The following is a 16741-nucleotide window of genomic DNA, read 5'->3' as shown; positions in this document are numbered from 1 at the left end:
AAGATGCACAAATCCCAAAGAAAGGATTTCTGTGAAAAAACGTCTGCGACACTTAGAAACAACTACAAGCACAGACAGACAGAACTTACTGCAGTCTGCAGGTCATGATCTGGGAATCACAAATAAAAACAGTTTCCTATTGGTTAACCTTTACCAATGTGTAATTCTTTGCAGTTGAATGTTGATTCTCTAGAAGCCAATTTATTTCTTTATTATTTCCCCCCAAATGTTTACTTTGTGATAGAACAGGACAATGCCCATCCCTGTTCGTTCCAGCCTGGAGACACAAGGATGTTCACTTGTTTGCTAAGTTATTTCAGTAGGTGCTAGTTCTACACAGATCACTTAAATATAAAAATTAAATCTGTGTTCAGCTTCTTATATGGAAATCAGACTCTAAATAAATGCAAAAGTATCACTAAAAAGTACATTAGTTAAACAGGCTCATATCATCTTCAACCCATTCATTAAACAAAAAGAAAATAGCACTTAGTATTACTTGAAAAAAAAAGTCAGGCAGCACTTCATCTGCCCCCTAATTTGAAAAATAACAACTGAACAACTTAATTTGCACTTTTGCAACGTGTCAAACTTTAATCTCATCCCTACGTTAGGAGAAGCAAAAAAAGGAAACAACACATTTTGGAAAAATAAGGAAATCCTGAGTGTAACCATGGCTACTCTGCAAGTGCTAGTTCCAGCCCAAGCAGAATAAAACCTTTGCAATCTGTGGTAGAATTAAAAAGGCACTGAACTGTTCTTTTTAAAAAAAGGGAAAAGTGTTGCTTAGAAATAATTTCAGTTTTGTCTTTTGCTCCATTTTTTCCATTAACATATTTCTTATAAAAATATAATAATAAAATAAATAAATAAATAAAAAATTAAAAATGCAAACATGAAAAACATAAAAATTTTTTACAAAATCACCTCAGCCTTGAGTGCCCAGCTGGGAAAGTGAAGCTGAGCCTGTGTTTGCCTGCAGATGCACAGTCCTTGTATAAATGCCCAGGAGGAAAGCCTGGAATCCCTCCTGGGCAGGAAAACCATTCCCAGCAACATCCTAAATTTAATATTCCAGGGATCAGGCATTTATAAGTTTAATATTCCAGGCACCTGGGAATTGGGAGCAGCACGCAAACCCCACCAGCCACTGCCCTGCCCAGGCCCCAATAACCTGCAAGAGTTGCTTGTGTCTACAGAGAAAAACCTGTGCTCTTGTGACATTTTATTTTTGAAAAGCAGCTTCAAATCTTAAATTTAACTTCCTTACCCCAGCAAAGACAGGTGAAACCAGCATTAGAGGGGTGAATATTGATCATGAAAAGTGAGCACTAGAATGGCCTGAACTGAGAGTCAGAACAGAGGTGAATTCATCAAAGCTCCAACAAGCCCAAGTGCATGTTCAACAAGTATCATCCAGTGTATTTCCTATTTTTCCCTTCATTCCCATTTTCTTAGCATAGTAAAAAATCTCTGCCTTTCTGAAGTTGCTCTAAGATGGAGAAAAATTCAATATTTTGGCCTTTTGACAGACAGCACTGAACTAAATCAGGTTCAGGAACTGAGGCAGAGCCATGGATCTCACAATGGATTTTTCCCTCCCACAAAGCCTCACCTCACTGGGCAATAACTGCACCTGCTCAAACTTGATTTCCACAAGCTGATCCCTCAGGTTTAGTTTTGCAGTGAATATTTTGGGCTGTAAGACCCCTCTCCAGACACTGCCCTCCCTCCTGGAACACCTCAGATCTGATTTAACCTGGTACAGGTTAATTCTCTCTCTGTGCTTCTAACCCCCAAAACCAACCAGTGTCAATGTCCAGCAGAAACAAGTGTAACATATGTAAATTTGGATTTTCATATGTTTGTAGCCATTTCTGCACCTCCTGATCATCACAAGCTTATTCCATCCCAACTGTGCTACAACAAGTTGTGTGTGTCTAACACACTGTGGCCAGGCATTAAAATTTAAAATCAATCCCTGCAATCCCAAAAGCTCCTCCCCCACCTGTTTGATGTGAAGGTACCAATATTGACACAGGAGACAGCAAAGTGATTTCTGTGAAACTGCACACTCACACAAACACACTTCTCCTGTTAGCAGGAAATAACACCAAGCACCCCCCAGGAAAGCAAAAGCTCCATTTTATGATTTCTTCCCACCATACCTGACTGGAACTGGCTTTTTCCAGTCTGTCAACCATTATCTCAAACTGCAGTGGCTTGATTTCCATCTTCCTGTTCAGCCTGTTCAGAAGGGTCTCATCCTCAGAGTCCATATCATAATCTGGCTGCTCATTGTCCAGATTAAAGGCTGCAACACAAGAAATTGAAATGCTGGGTGAGTAACACACTCTGGGCACACATCTGTGATCAGAAACAAAAAATGACTGAGCAAAGTCCAGCACTTCTCTGCCAGAACACTTTGATGCTGAAAAGTTTCCCCAAGTAACGCACAGCAGGTAGAAGTTGCTTGTCTCCAACTTCTAATATGGAAGGAGTCCAAGAAGTTTCATTTGAAGTGACTTGAAGGGGTGGTAGGCACAGAAACTTTGATGTATCTTTGCAAAACAAGAGTAAAGATGCTTGATAGTACTGATATAATACAGCTCCTCCAGAATATCATGGTAGGATATTCAGAACTGAGACCATTTCCAATCAAATTCCAGATTTGGAGAAAAAGCATTTACACTGAAGTCCCAATATAATTTCTGTTGCCCACTTTTGAACAGTACACCAAACCTAAAGTGTTAAAGTATTTAACAGACTAAACTTTTTCTGGTTTTATGTGACTCTGGAAATCCTAGACCAATCCTATGGGAATTGTTACTTCTCCAAAAGCACCTCAGCTGTGGATGCAGAGCCTGACAATTCCTTCAGGCACTCCAAACAGTCAGTTCTCATGTCTTTATTACTAATTGTGCTAATTAGTTTCCATACTTGACAAAATTCCTGGTGCTACTAAAAGCAGAAGGAAGTTCCCATTCAGGTAACACAACAGAAATAAAACTTTACAACAAATATGAGCAAACTGCACATGGCAGTAAGAACTGTTAATAGAAACATGAACTGTACACCTAATAAAACCCTGAAGGGGTGACACAGCAGGAACAACACTCCCAGTAACTCCATCAGCACTGCAGTAACAGCAGTTACAGGCCTGATGAAATATATTCTGTTCTTAACAGACAACCAGCACTATCTTATCTCCATGCTCTTAACTTGTGGCTATCAAGTGCTAATTTAATAAACCTCTGCTGCTGAGCTGCCCTGTGTGGCTTGAGGGCACCTTAAAACAAAAACTAGGAAAACCAGGAGCAAAAGAAAACCCAAAAAAGTCTTTAAAACAAATCCCAGTTTAGATGGACAGGTGGTCAGCAGTGTCCTTCCACACCTCAGCCCTGCCCAAGACCTGTGAACCAGTGCAATAAATGAGCTAAACCACTCCCAGTGTTTATTTATTGATTTATTCAGGCACAGAAACTCAGCCAGATGCAGCTGGGAAAGGCTCAAAAGCAGCTCCTCAGCATCTTCAGCTCAAGCTGGTACCTCTGAGAGGAGAGACTGCCCAACTGTGCCAACTGTGCCAACAGCACTTGGCCACAAGAGCTGTCTGACCTACCACACACTGTAACAATTTATTTGAGGAGAAAATAATAACAGGCTGTAACCATGTGTCAAGGACTGCTGGCAATATTAATTCAGTAATACAAGTTGCATGGCAAGTTCATTTAAGACACTGTCACTGGGCATGTGACCAAGAGCTCTCCAACAATTCACTGGGCATGAGGCTTCAACTGCAGCTCTCAGCATCACATCTGCCTCTGCAGCACATCCCTGCTCACATGTGGGCTGCAAACCATTCAAGTCCACAAAAAGCTTGTTTGCCCTCAGGCAGATGTTGGTCTCACATCAGAAAAGATGTCAGCCTATTTCCTGTCAGTAGATAATTCAATAATCCCCTGTGGACAAAATGTTTCCAGGCAGTTTTTCCAAGCCAGAGTATCAGTGAGCAGGAGGATGTGGGACAGAAGATGTGATGTTGTTCACCTGTAAATTGTGAGCAGTGCCAGGAAACTTCCCTGCATTTCCACAGTGGGAAAAGAAGAGTCACTAAAAAAGAAGAGTGACTAAAAGAGTCACTAATCCTGAACTATCCAGAATAAAACCAGTGAGAGTGAGAGGCAACCAGGAGACACCAAGACGACCAAAAAGAAAACAAAAGCTCACAACTGAATCAAAAAGTGCCTGAAACCACCAATCACCCTCAGGAGCACACTGTGGATATCAGTGATGGTCTCCAGGAGGGAGGACAGGTCACTCCTGGAGCCCTGAGTGACCCCATGGTGCTCCTCAGCTGGAAGCAGGGGGTCCCTCCCTATTTCTGCTCACTCCTTTGATAAACATTCAAGATAAGATAAAAGGCATCCAACAGGTACTTGCCATCACCAAACAAATCCAGTCTCATTTTCTCAAACAACCCCCTCATTCCTGTGAGAACAGCAGCAGCCTTGTCACACTTTTCATGCTTTCCTGCCACCAGCAATGCTGTTTGCTGTGCCCTGTATTTACCAGTGCAGCTCCTCTCCAATGGGGGGTTCACAGGGGGTGCAGGTTAGTGACACTGCAGGGGTGGCAGCACGATGTGTTTCTGTGCACACAGGATGGCCACAAGCTCCCAGCAGCCATGGAGGTGTGAGGGGCTCAGGAATTGTGGGGTTGCCACTTCTCCCTTGGAGTTCATCAACCCAAAGCTGGCCTGTCCCATGGAAGTGTCCTCCTCCCCAGCGTTCATTTACCACTCCTCAAAACAATTTCAGCAACATCCCTAATCACCACTTCTCTTCTTTCCCCAGGCACTGAGTGAACTGCAGTTGCTCCAGAAAAAGCCATTTTTCACCCAGGAGCTGGCCTGCAGCATGGCAGCTCCCTGGCTCCCAAGGCCATCACAAGACCCAGGAGTTTGTGTGCCATGGATCCATGGAACCATCCACCACCACTCCTGCTCCTGCCCTGCCTTGGAGCTGGGGGAGCTGCTGGAGAGCCAGCCCCGAGCTCCAGCCCACACGGACACCTCCTGCCAGATCCTGGGATATTCTTCTGATTTAGGGTGAATCCAGACCTTCTCCTCCAGAACACCTGCACTTCTACAGGGCACTGTCAGATCCCACCTGGGGAGTTCCTCCAGGATTTGCTGCTACAAACACAGCACCCCAGTGATCCCAGCTGGGGAGTTCTCCAGGAATGCTCAGAAGAGTTTGCTCACTGCTGCTGCAAACACAGCACCCCAGTGATCCCACCTGGGGAGTTCTCCAGGAATGCTCAGGATTTGCTGCTGGTGCACCCCAGTGATCCCACCTGGGGAGTTCTCCAGGAATGCTCAGGATTTGCTGCTGGTGCATCCCAAAGATCCCACCTGGGAAGTTTCTCCAGGAATGCTCAGGATTTGCTGCTGGTGCACCCCAGTGATCCCAGCTGGGGAGTTTCTCCAGGAATGCTCAGGATTTGCTGCTGGTGCATCCCAAAGATCCCACCTGGGAAGTTTCTCCAGGAATGCTCAGGATTTGCTGCTGGTGCATCCCAGTGATCCTAACTGAGGAGTTTCTCCAGGAATGCTCAGGATTTGCTGCTGGTGCACCCCAGTGATCCCAGCTGGGGAGTTTCTCCAGGAATGCTCGGGATTTGCTCACTGCTGCTGCAAACACAGCATCCAGTTCCCACCCACTCCCAGGAGTACCAGCCCCAGGGATTTGCTATTTTGTTTACCTGAGCTCCCCGGGACCCAATTTACACCAACTCACACAAATGCAATTTGTTTCTCAGTGAAGTTACACTGAGCTGGGTTTAACTTCACTAAATGAACCTGTTTCATTTAGCTAACTAAATCCAGGCTGTGGCTGCCCACTCGTGAAGCTGCCACAGGCAGGAGTTGCCCTGAAAGCAGAGCTGCCCTCCCTCCCTCCCTCCCCACAAAGCACAGCCCTGCCACCCCTGTGCCACAGCAGCCACCAGGCCTGGGCCAGGGCAGCAAACTGATAAACACTGAGGGTCACCCAAGCAAAATGAAACTTCCTGCCAAAAAGTTCCTTTCAAGGATGACTTGAGTTCATTCCCCACTTAATGAAAATGGTTTCATTGTTTCTGACTCATCTTCCATCCCCTTAGCTCTAATTTAGGTCCAAGTTTACCAACTCAATCTCTTTGCTAATTACCAATAACTTCAGATGCATCTCCATTTTATTGATGCTACAAATATTCTTGGAAGATTATGAAGCATGCTGGAATAAATTTAACAGTTCAAGGTTTTTTCTTCACATTCAGCTCAGCATCACCTGTGTTGGTGCCACTGTGATCAACTAATACCTGGAACTTTGCTTATTCTCAAATTCCAGCCTTTACAAATAAATGAACTTTTCTCTGCTTGGAACCACTGATCTAAACAATGAATGTAAAAGATATTAAAATCTTTGTCTACTAGAATCCCAGCAAAATATCATTTGCCAGAAATACCTCAAGTAAGTATGGATTACAGTGTGTGTCCTGCTGGCATTTCCCATCAGTTTACATAACTCCCCTGGCCAAAGTGGGGATTGCTGCTATTTGTGCTTTAAGATTAAAACAGAATTTCTAAGCAGTTTATGCAGCATAAAGCTGCCTTGTATCACACCTAGTCCATCCAGAATATGTGGGAAAAATTATCTTGGAGCAGTATCTGATATTTATCTTCAGCTCAAATACCTTCTGTACTTCTGTCCAGAAAGACTGTGAGTCTCCACAAGACAAAGAAAACTTTGGCATAATATATTCAACATTTTTAGACATGTTTATTAACAGTATTCACAGTGTTTCTGGCAGTGTCCAACAAAGCAGAATAAAATACATTTCTCCACAGCAGCTTGGTTTCAGTTCACTCAGCCTGCCTTGCTTCCAAGTTTGTTTCTTTAATTAAGGAGAGAAATAATTCCTTTTAGTTGATTTTTCTCCATCACCTCTATGGTCTCTGTTGCATCACAGAGATTTCATTATTTCCAAAATCTCCTATTTTGTAAATAAACAGTAAAAATTGGACAGTGAGAAATGATGCAATAATTGAATCAAAGGCTTTGCTACAAAGGTAACTGCTGGGAGGAATCCAAGTGCCCAAATAACCCCCTGAACTACATCCTGCACAGAACAAACATGAACTGTGTGCCAAGGAACAACTGAACTGCAAAAGTGTCACTTGTCAACAGAACATCAACCAAAAGAAATGGGAGAATTCATCCACAGCCCACAAGCTTAGATTAATGAAATCTTGTAAGACATAAGCTAAGCTCATGCAGAATATTTAGTTTTATCTATAAAATAAACTCAGAGTTCCCTGCTGAAATGGAATTGTTCAGTTTTAGCCAAACTCAGAAGTGAAGAAGAAGCCTGAGCCCCAGGGGCAGCACAGCCAGAGCTCTGTTATGAGCAGCAGCACAAAGGCTGATTGCACCCCAAAACTCTTCTGGTTTGTGGATCTGCACTTTCAGAGCACTCTGGAGTGAACAGGTGAGCAGGAAAAGCTCCCCCCTGCTCCCTGCAGCAGCCCCAGCACCCAGGAGGCAGCCAGGCAGCTTCAGGCAGCTTCTCAGGACCAGGAGGGACAAATCACAAAGTGAGGCTGGCTCAAGAATAATGCAAGCCCAGAGGCAGGATGAGGCTGCACATGGACAGAGCCTCAGCACCAAACCCAGCAGCAACTCAATTCTTCCAGAACTCAACAAGACACTGGAATTTACATCTATAAATGGATTTCTGAGTGCTCCCACTGCAGCAGCTCTGAGCTCAAGACAAAGGTCCCTCAGGTGAAATCAGGAGGGGCTGGACAGACCCCACAGCCCTGCCAGGGCCTGGACTCACGCTGGATGTGGATGAACTGCTTTGGCTGCTTGAACTCCCCTTTGTACAGGCGGTTGTAGTAGTTGACATTGCTCTCTGCCTCAGGGACTGGGATGACCATGCTCTCCTTCTTTTCTCTGAACACTTGCTGTGCTGAGATGGCCCGTTGCAAATGATGTTCCTGCAAGGGGAAAATGGGAGAGGTCATTGAAATATCTGCACAAAGTGCATACAAAGACAGCCAGCCTCTCCTCCCACTGCTCTCCTACAGGATAACAGAGTGGAGGCTTTGCTTTTCCTTGTTCCCAGGTGTAGCAGGATCCTTGTTCCCAGCTGTGCTCTCCTTCTTTTAGGGTTCCTGACTGATGGGAATCTTCAAACTGCACTGAATGAACTACAAACAGATGAAGAGAGCTTTGTTCAGACACAGCCCACACCTTCCACCAGACTGGGAAAAAGGCAAACATTCAAACTTCACAAAATAACCTCAGCAGAAAATTAGGGCTGGGGAAAGCCAAACCCACCCAAACCTGTCAGGAAAAAAAAAAAGTATGCAAGATCAGGCCTTTAAAGTCAAAAGAATAGCAGATTTCAGCATTCCTGTCTCCCCAGCAATCCCTACTGGCCTGCTGTTGGAAGTTTAGCAAGTTAAGAGCAACAGGAAGAATTCTCACAGAATAACACCTGAACAGCAAGGGCTCCCCAAACAGGCATCCCTTCATTTTATCCTTATGGGCCACAAGTCACAAATCCCACAGAATCACCTCAGCTGAAACAGAGATCACAATAAATGTAGCAGTTCACCAAGATTTTTCCCCCACATAATTTTATTAGTTAATTTATTAATTAACTCAGCGACAACCAGCTACTGTTGCAAGTCAGGGCTAAGCTGTAACTTCCCTCTTGAAAGACTTTTCATGTTAAAACTTAAACCACTAAAAAATATCTCAGGTAAAGACACCAAGGTTCCCTTCTGTGTGCCCAGAGGACACCAAGGCCTTCTGTGTGTCCAGAGGACACCAAGGCCTTCTGTGTGTCCAGAGGACACCAAGGTTCCCTTCTGTGTGCCCAGAGGACACCAAGGCCTTCTGTGTGTCCAGGGAGTGCCATTCCTCACCAGGACAGACCTCAGACCCCCACAGCCCTTGGGAAAAGTGAAGCACCAAGTTCTCCAAACCCAGTATAAACTGAGAAAAGTGCAGCCCCCCAGCAGATGAACCCGGAGTGAAGGTTTCATTCTGCTTTTACTGTTCTTCCCCAAAGTCTCCCAGATTTGAAGGGAGGGAGGGAGAGCAGAATATGAACTTCATCAATACTTGAGGGGAGGAAGGATGAGCAGAACATCATCAGGAAATCCAAGCTCAGCTCTGTTGTAGGAAGGGGACCAGGACACCAGGTGGTTCATCACAGGTCCAGTTTATTGAAGAAAGCATCAAACACTTATACAGCAAATAATAAGCTTATGAATATTCTGTAAGCCAAGCAAACTATTGGTTAAACTATACCATGAACTCTTCCTCATTCCTTAGGGGTTACATCTCTCTTTTCTCAAGTCTCTTTCACTATTTGTTATTATACTACAGCTAGGCCCAAGGACACGCTATCTCACAGGTGCAGGATTTGGAATTAGCCACGGCTTTGTACTTTTCCAGTCTCTATTCAACTAAATTTCCCAACACAGCTCTGTCCCAGATCCATGGGACCTCACTTTGTTCCAGGGGCTGCAGGCTGTCCCCAGCCATTCCCACACATCCCACTGCTGGAACAGCACTTGTTTGAGCAGGGAAAAGCACACACACACACACACAGAAAAAGGATTTGCTGCTCCCTTTGGCTCTCCAGGGTGCCCCTCCCCACAGTTAACACTCCCAAGAGGCCAGCACCAACACCAGGAATGGGAAGGTGCGCCAGCACCAACACCAGGAATGGGAAGGTGCCAGCACCAACACCAGGAATGGGAAGGTGCCAGCATTGAAGGGCAGGACCAACACCAGGAATGGGAAGGTGCCAGGACCAACACCAGGAATGGGAAGGTGCCAGCACCAACACCAGGAATGGGAAGGTGCCAGCACCAACACCAGGAACGGGAAGGTGCCAGCACCAACACCAGGAATGGGAAGGTGCCAGCACCAACACCAGGAATGGGAAGGTGCCAGCATTGAAGGGCAGGACCAACACCAGGAATGGGAAGGTGCCAGGACCAACACCAGGAATGGGAAGGTGCCAGCACCAACACCAGGAACGGGAAGGTGCCAGCACCAACACCAGGAATGGGAAGGTGCCAGCATTGAAGGGCAGGACCAACACCAGGAATGGGAAGGTGCCAGGACCAACACCAGGAACGGGAAGGTGCCAGCACCAACACCAGGAACGGGAAGGTGCCAGCATTCCAGTGCCTGCCTGGCACTGCAGCCTGGCACACACGGCAGTCTGGCACTCACACACTCTGCTACCCACTTGGAAATTCACTCAACAACAAGATTTCCTCCTCTTTAATTCTACAGAATGGTGTTTTTAAAAAGGGGGAGTGAAAGAAAACATTAAAATATGTAAATGACAGTTAATGAACGATCCCCTTTGGAATGTTAAGATTTCCAGCAACACAAATAATGCAATTCCTGCAGGATCAGAGCAGCTCTGGGGATCTCCTGCAGCAGCTGAAGCAACATTCAATCAATCAGGCTCCCAAGTGAGTGCTATTAGAATGAAGACAAGCATGCAATCCAATAGCTGCTGGGATCTGCCTGAAAATCAGCTCTCAGGGTGCCCTGTGAAGATATTTTGGGTACAAGTGGAGGTCCTGACCATGCAGAGATGGGTATGGATGTTTGCTCCTGCTCCCTGTTGTCCACACCTTGGTTTTTGTTCCCATGTGTTTCCCTCTCGTGGTTCCAGCTCCTCATCGTGTGAACCAAAGTGCAAGAAAAAGCTCTTCTGAATTTCTCCACAGAAAAAATTCTGTTTCTCAGAACCCAGGGGTTGAAACTACTGCTCTGGAATCTGTGCTGTGTGATACTTTCTCCTGGGTGATGTTCCAAAATTGCTTGGGATTCAGAAGGTCTTTTTCCTGTGGGAATGGTGTTTGTGGGAAACTTATCAGCTTATCATCCTCAGACCAGCCCTGCAGCCCAGAAGTTCTGTACCTTGAGGAGCTGATGAAAGTGCCCTCATGATCCTAAAATACCTTCTAAAATATAAAAAAATAAATTTCTACTAAAAAATAAATTTCACAGTTGCCTTGACCTTTGCCTGATCCCACAAACGTAAAAGAAAATCACAATTTTTTAACAATCCTGAACAAATGAACACAGTTGTGGAAGTTTTTAATGATGGAGATGAGAGGAAAGAAACCCTTTGCATTTCCCCTACTCCACACTGAGTAAATCTGTCACTCCACCATTACAACGTGTCTTGGAGAGCTTGGCAGTGCTGAGCAATTCAAGCCCACAGAAATGGTTTCATTGCTGGGCACCAACAGCCCAGCACCGCTGCAGGGAGGGTGTGATGTGCCCAGAGCACCTTTGGGAAGGGGAATTGAGATGAGTGATTCAGGCTCAGAGCTCCCAAGGAAGGCTGACAATAGGTGTGAGCTCTCATTTCACTATAAGAAGCCTTGGAGCAGAACTCAGCTCTCAAACAGAGATTTCAGCCCTGCTGCTGTCACTCTGTCACCCTGGTTTTTTAAGATTTTCTAAGCCTTCTGATGTTGACATTCTTGTAGTGAACTTTCTCACACACTTTCTGTAAATAACTCATTGTTTTGCATTCCTTTATGGAGGAGGAGAGAGTTGATGGACTGTTGGTTTAACCAGTGTCATTGCAGAGGTGCCACTGTCACCTTCCAATCCACTGTCACTTTTGTAAAACTATAAATATCGGAGTCAGAGAATAAAACTTCCCTTTTTTCCTTCACCTTGAGAGCAGTGGTGTGCTTGTGTTCTTTCGTGTCCTTCAGCGACATCACTCCTCAAACAGCACAGCTCCAAAACACAGATTAGCTTTGCAAATTTTCAAATTAGGGGGAAAACCTCTAATCTTTCTGCTGAGCATCAGTACTGGAAAATTTAAACTTGAACTCCTGGAACAACTCTGTTTAAACCAACCATGAAGATCTTTATAGAAAAGCTGGGCTAATTAAATGGATTTATTAAACCTGAAGTAGTGTTTTCACACTACTACAACATTTGGTCTAGTTTTCACTTTTTTCTGATGGTTTTGAAACACACACAGTATTTTAAGCCCACACTTTGCTCTGCAGCAGGGCAGATGAAAAGGTCTCCCACAAAGTAAAGGAGCATTAGAGAGCCAGTGATGACAGCAAACAGAACGTGCTGCCATGGGAATAACAAGGAGCCCCTGACAAAGAGTGATTACCCATTAATTCCTTAAAAAGCACATCCAGACCTTGCTCTCCAGCATGAAGACAAAATTTCAAACAAACACAGCTTAGACTGGGCTGTTTCTTCAACCAGCAGCATTAGAGAGATGTAAATGTTTAGTGTGTGTAACACACTGCTGCTGAGCACAGTTACACACTGAGCAGAGCTGCTCTGAACCTGAGACACTGCAATTCTTCCTTCCATTTCTCCTCAGGAGAGAAAAACCCTGAAATTCCTGCAATTCTGTACATTTACACACTGACCAGAGCTGCTCTCAACCTGAGACAACACAATCCTTCCTTCCATCTTTCCTCAGGAGGAAAAAGCCCTAAAATTCCTGCAGTCCTGGTGCATTGACACACTGACCAGAGCTGCTCTCTGAAACCTTCTGAGACAACACAATCCTTCCTTCCATTTCTCCTCAGGAGGGAAAAAAATCCTAAAATTCCAGCAATCCTGGTGCATTTACACACTGAACTGCTCTCTGAACCCTCTGGGACACCACAATCCTTCCTTCCATTTCTCCTCAGGAGTGAAAAACCCTAATACTCTTGCAATTCTGATACATTTACACACTGAACCAGAGCTGCTCTGAACCCCTCTGGGACACCACAATCCTTCCTTCCACTTTCCTCAGGAGGGGAAAATCCCAAATTCCTGCAATTCTGGTGCATTTACACACTGACCAGAGCTGCTCTCTGAAACCTTCTGAGACACCACAATCCTTCCTTCCACCTTTCCTCAGGAGGGGAAAATCCCAAATTCCTGCAATTCTGATACATTTACACATTGACCAGAGCTGCTCTGAACCCCTCTGGGACACCACAATCCTTCCTTCCATTTCTCCTCAGGAGGGAAAAACTTTAAAATTCCTGCAATCCTGGTATCTAAAGCCCTCAGTTTTGGTTGTGGACATTCAGAGCCAGGCTCCAAGCCCAGCTCAGAGCAAGGCACCTTCTCTGCCATTCCCTGAACCCCCACAGGTTTCATGTCCCCCTCAATTTCCTCTCTGGGAGTTTCTGCACTACAAAACAGAGGCAGACATCAGTAAAAACCCAACAGGTATTGATCCTATTACCCTGAAGTTATTTTTGTTAAGCTTTAAGGCAAACAGTGATCAATTCTGAATGATAATTTTACCTAATTTTTATCCATACCATGGAATCACAGAATGGTTTGGGTTGAAATCATCTCAATCTCATTCCAGCCCCCTGCCATGAGCAGGGATGCCCCAAACTGCTCCTATTTCCTTTTATCCCACAAACCAGAGCACTTGCACCCTACACACCAGGTTGGCTTTTCCTTCATCTTTAAATCCCCTGCTGCCACCCCCAGGTGATCTCTGAGACACAGATTTATCAAACTTTGAATAACTGCAAGTTTTCTGGTTGAGCAGGCTGGAGATGCCCATGAAAGTTACACATCTTACACTGAAAAGTTCATCTGAAATCCCAAACTCCAGTCAGCAATTCCACATCGGATACAAACCCCAGGACAACAAAGCTTCAGGATTAAATTTCCCTGTTCAGTCTTCATTCCTTAAACTACACCAGGCAAACAAAGCTTCACCTCTTTAGGTTGTCTCACTGCTTTAACCCCAGAGCTCTCCATACAAGTGGGATGAAAAAGTGAATTTATCAACAAATTGATCAATTTATCAACAAATTGATCCATTTATCAATGAACTTATCAACGAATTTATCAATTTTTCCTACTCAAAACAAGCTATTTCTAGACCAACCTGAAGTCAGCTTTCCAATCTACCTGTGCTAAGAATAGAATTAAAATTAAGAAAACAATTTAAATGTACTAAATATTTCATTTGTTAAATGTTTGAATATTTGAATTGGGACATTTAAAAAAAGGATTTTTTATCTTTAATATTGAGACCCAGAAGCTGCAAGTACAGAAGTGTAGTGGGAAATGTGCAGACTCATCTTGCAAAGCCTCCAGCTCAGTGAGTAACACCTCTGCCAGCACTTGCAGGAAGAAGTGGCACAAGGCTCAAAAGCTAATTTGGTCAGAAGCCTCCCTGCTTGGGAAGCCTCAGCCCCATCCCTGCACACAAACACTTTTTTTAGACAACATTCCCAAGAGCAAAAGTGTGAACTCGAGCAGCAGCTTCTGTTTTCTTGTGCACTTAACCCTTTCAGTCCCACAGAGCTGTGGGATGGACAGAGGACAGGTGAAGTGAGGAGTCACACACAGAGCAGGAAATCAGAGTGTGCAGCACCAGAATTCCCACCCCTGAGAGCTGAAATTCACCCACTGCTTCATTCCCAATTTAATCTGAAAAACGAGCATTTCAGCCATTAGCAAAGTTGGTAATTGCATTTTTCTACTGACTTGATAAAGACTTAATGTAAACAGCTCTGATTCCTGACTTCTCTTGCACAGAGTGTCCTTTTAAAAGACTGGATTAATTCTCAAGTAATGCAGGGCACTGGGAAAACCATAAAAATCCAAATATTGAGTGGAAACCAACACACCCAAAGCAAAGCTTTTGAGGACAACTGCACTCAGCTTCCCTAAGGAGTTCCCAACACTCAGAGGAAGGAAGAAAGGAAGGGAAGGAAGGGAAGGAAGGGAAGGAAGGAAAGGAAGGAAAGGAAGGAAAGGAAGGAAAGGAAGGAAAGGAAGGAAAGGAAGGAAAGGAAGGAAAGGAAGGAAAGGAAGGAAAGGAAGGAAAGGAAGGAAAGGAAGGAAAGGAAGGAAAGGAAGGAAAGGAAGGAAAGGAAGGAAAGGAAGGAAAGGAAGGAAAGGAAGGAAAGGAAGGAAAGGAAGGAAAGGAAGGAAAGGAAGGAAAGGAAGGAAAGGAAGGAAAGGAAGGAAAGGAAGGAAAGGAAGGAAAGGAAGGAAAGGAAGGAAAGGAAGGAAAGGAAGGAAAGGAAGGAAAGGAAGGAAAGGAAGGAAAGGAAGGAAAGGAAGGAAAGGAAGGAAAGGAAGGAAAGGAAGGAAAGGAAGGAAAGGAAGGAAAGGAAGGAAAGGAAGGAAAGGAAGGAAAGGAAGGAAAGGAAGGAAAGGAAGGAAAGGAAGGAAAGGAAGGAAAGGAAGGAAAGGAAGGAAAGGAAGGAAAGGAAGGAAAGGAAGGAAAGGAAGGAAAGGAAGGAAAGGAAGGAAAGGAAGGAAAGGAAGGAAAGGAAGGAAAGGAAGGAAAGGAAGGAAAGGAAGGAAAGGAAGGAAAGGAAGGAAAGGAAGGAAAGGAAGGAAAGGAAGGAAAGGAAGGAAAGGAAGGAAAGGAAGGAAAGGAAGGAAAGGAAGGAAAGGAAGGAAAGGAAGGAAAGGAAGGAAAGGAAGCTGGAGGAAACCCACAAGAAACAGAAGATGCACCAGTGGAAAGGGCTCTGGAACCACTTCTCTGTTTCACTTTTGGCCATATCAAGTTTTCCCAACCTTTCTTAAAAAATAAATAATCACAAGAACCCCCTGCCCCACACTTGCCTTCCAGACTGCTGAACTGTGACTGCAGGCCAAAAAATGCGCTAAGGGTTGGTTCAGGGAGGAGAGGGAGGGGAAAGTGACACAAATGGGGCTGCTCCATCCTAAAAATTCACACTGGAATGGGTGAAATCCGTCCTGGAAAGGTGGGCAGGCCCTGGGGCTGCCCCTGGATCCCTGGCAGTGCCAAGGCCAGGCTGGACAGGGCTGGGATCAACCCAGGACCATGGAAAGTGTCCCTGCCAGGGCAGGGGTGGCACTGGATGGGCTTTAATTTTTGTGTTTCTTTCTGCAGCACCCAACAGAAAAGAAGGAGTAAATATTTCTCTAAATAACTTTAATTCAGAAAAGGAAACAATGTTATTTCAGCCATTCCATGTCAAATTGGACATGAAACAACTGGGAGATATCCCAAATATCACCCCAAGTGCAACAGCAGTAGTGGCTGAGAACATGAGCAATCTCTCATCCTGTAAATAATGATTACTCACTATTTATGAGCATATGGACACACAACTGTCACTGTCTGTGAAATGTCAAAATCCCCACAGCAACTCAAACTCTGGATTTTAAAGCTACAACTATTTACACAAGTGCCCAGCCTACCAAAACATGAATATAAACTGATTATTAAAAATCAAATTATTGTTAGAACAATAAACTGAATTATTTTAAAATCCTTTTGGAAAAGTTGTTTGTGGTATTAGAAGAGAAAATTGTATTTACTGAGGAGCCTGTGGGGAGCACCTTCACCCCAGCATTCACACCCAGAGTTTGTATTTAACTGAGGTGCACACACACCCACAGCAGGGAATTTGCATTTTACAGAGTTTTTAAACAAATGGTGTTTTCATTGCCAGTGATGCTACCTGGAGTGCTGGAGACCTGAGGAACCGCACAGAAATCCCTCATTTTATAAAACACAACGTCAGAGATTGGCACTACAGTTTGGACAACTCAGAGAAATTAAAACACATGTAGAGTAATGGACAGGTATCATTAAAAATTCACAGGAATTATTAAAAATTTAACTACAAAACTCCATTTAAAACCAAATACCT

At 44.5% G+C, this 16741-nt stretch overlaps 1 protein-coding gene across 1 annotated transcript in view; it reads right to left on the bottom strand.

The window, feature by feature from the left end:
- Positions 1–16741, bottom strand: part of EPC2 (enhancer of polycomb homolog 2) — a 42093-nt gene that overhangs the window by 18247 nt on the left and 7105 nt on the right. The window contains exons 2-3 of the mRNA XM_054278356.1: positions 7885–8044; positions 2169–2314 (exon numbers count right to left, since the gene is read on the bottom strand). Of these exons, the coding sequence (XP_054134331.1) occupies positions 2169–2314; positions 7885–8044 (306 nt within the window). The remainder of the gene's footprint in view (positions 1–2168; positions 2315–7884; positions 8045–16741) is intronic.

This window comes from Melozone crissalis, unplaced genomic scaffold (assembly GCF_028551555.1).
Source record: "Melozone crissalis strain CALT ecotype California unplaced genomic scaffold, PUWL_Pcris_2 ptg000023l_1, whole genome shotgun sequence".
Classification (NCBI taxonomy): Eukaryota; Metazoa; Chordata; class Aves; order Passeriformes; family Passerellidae; genus Melozone; species Melozone crissalis.
The sequence above is the reverse complement of the archived record's forward strand: the minus strand, read 5'-3'. Positions and strand labels throughout refer to the sequence as shown.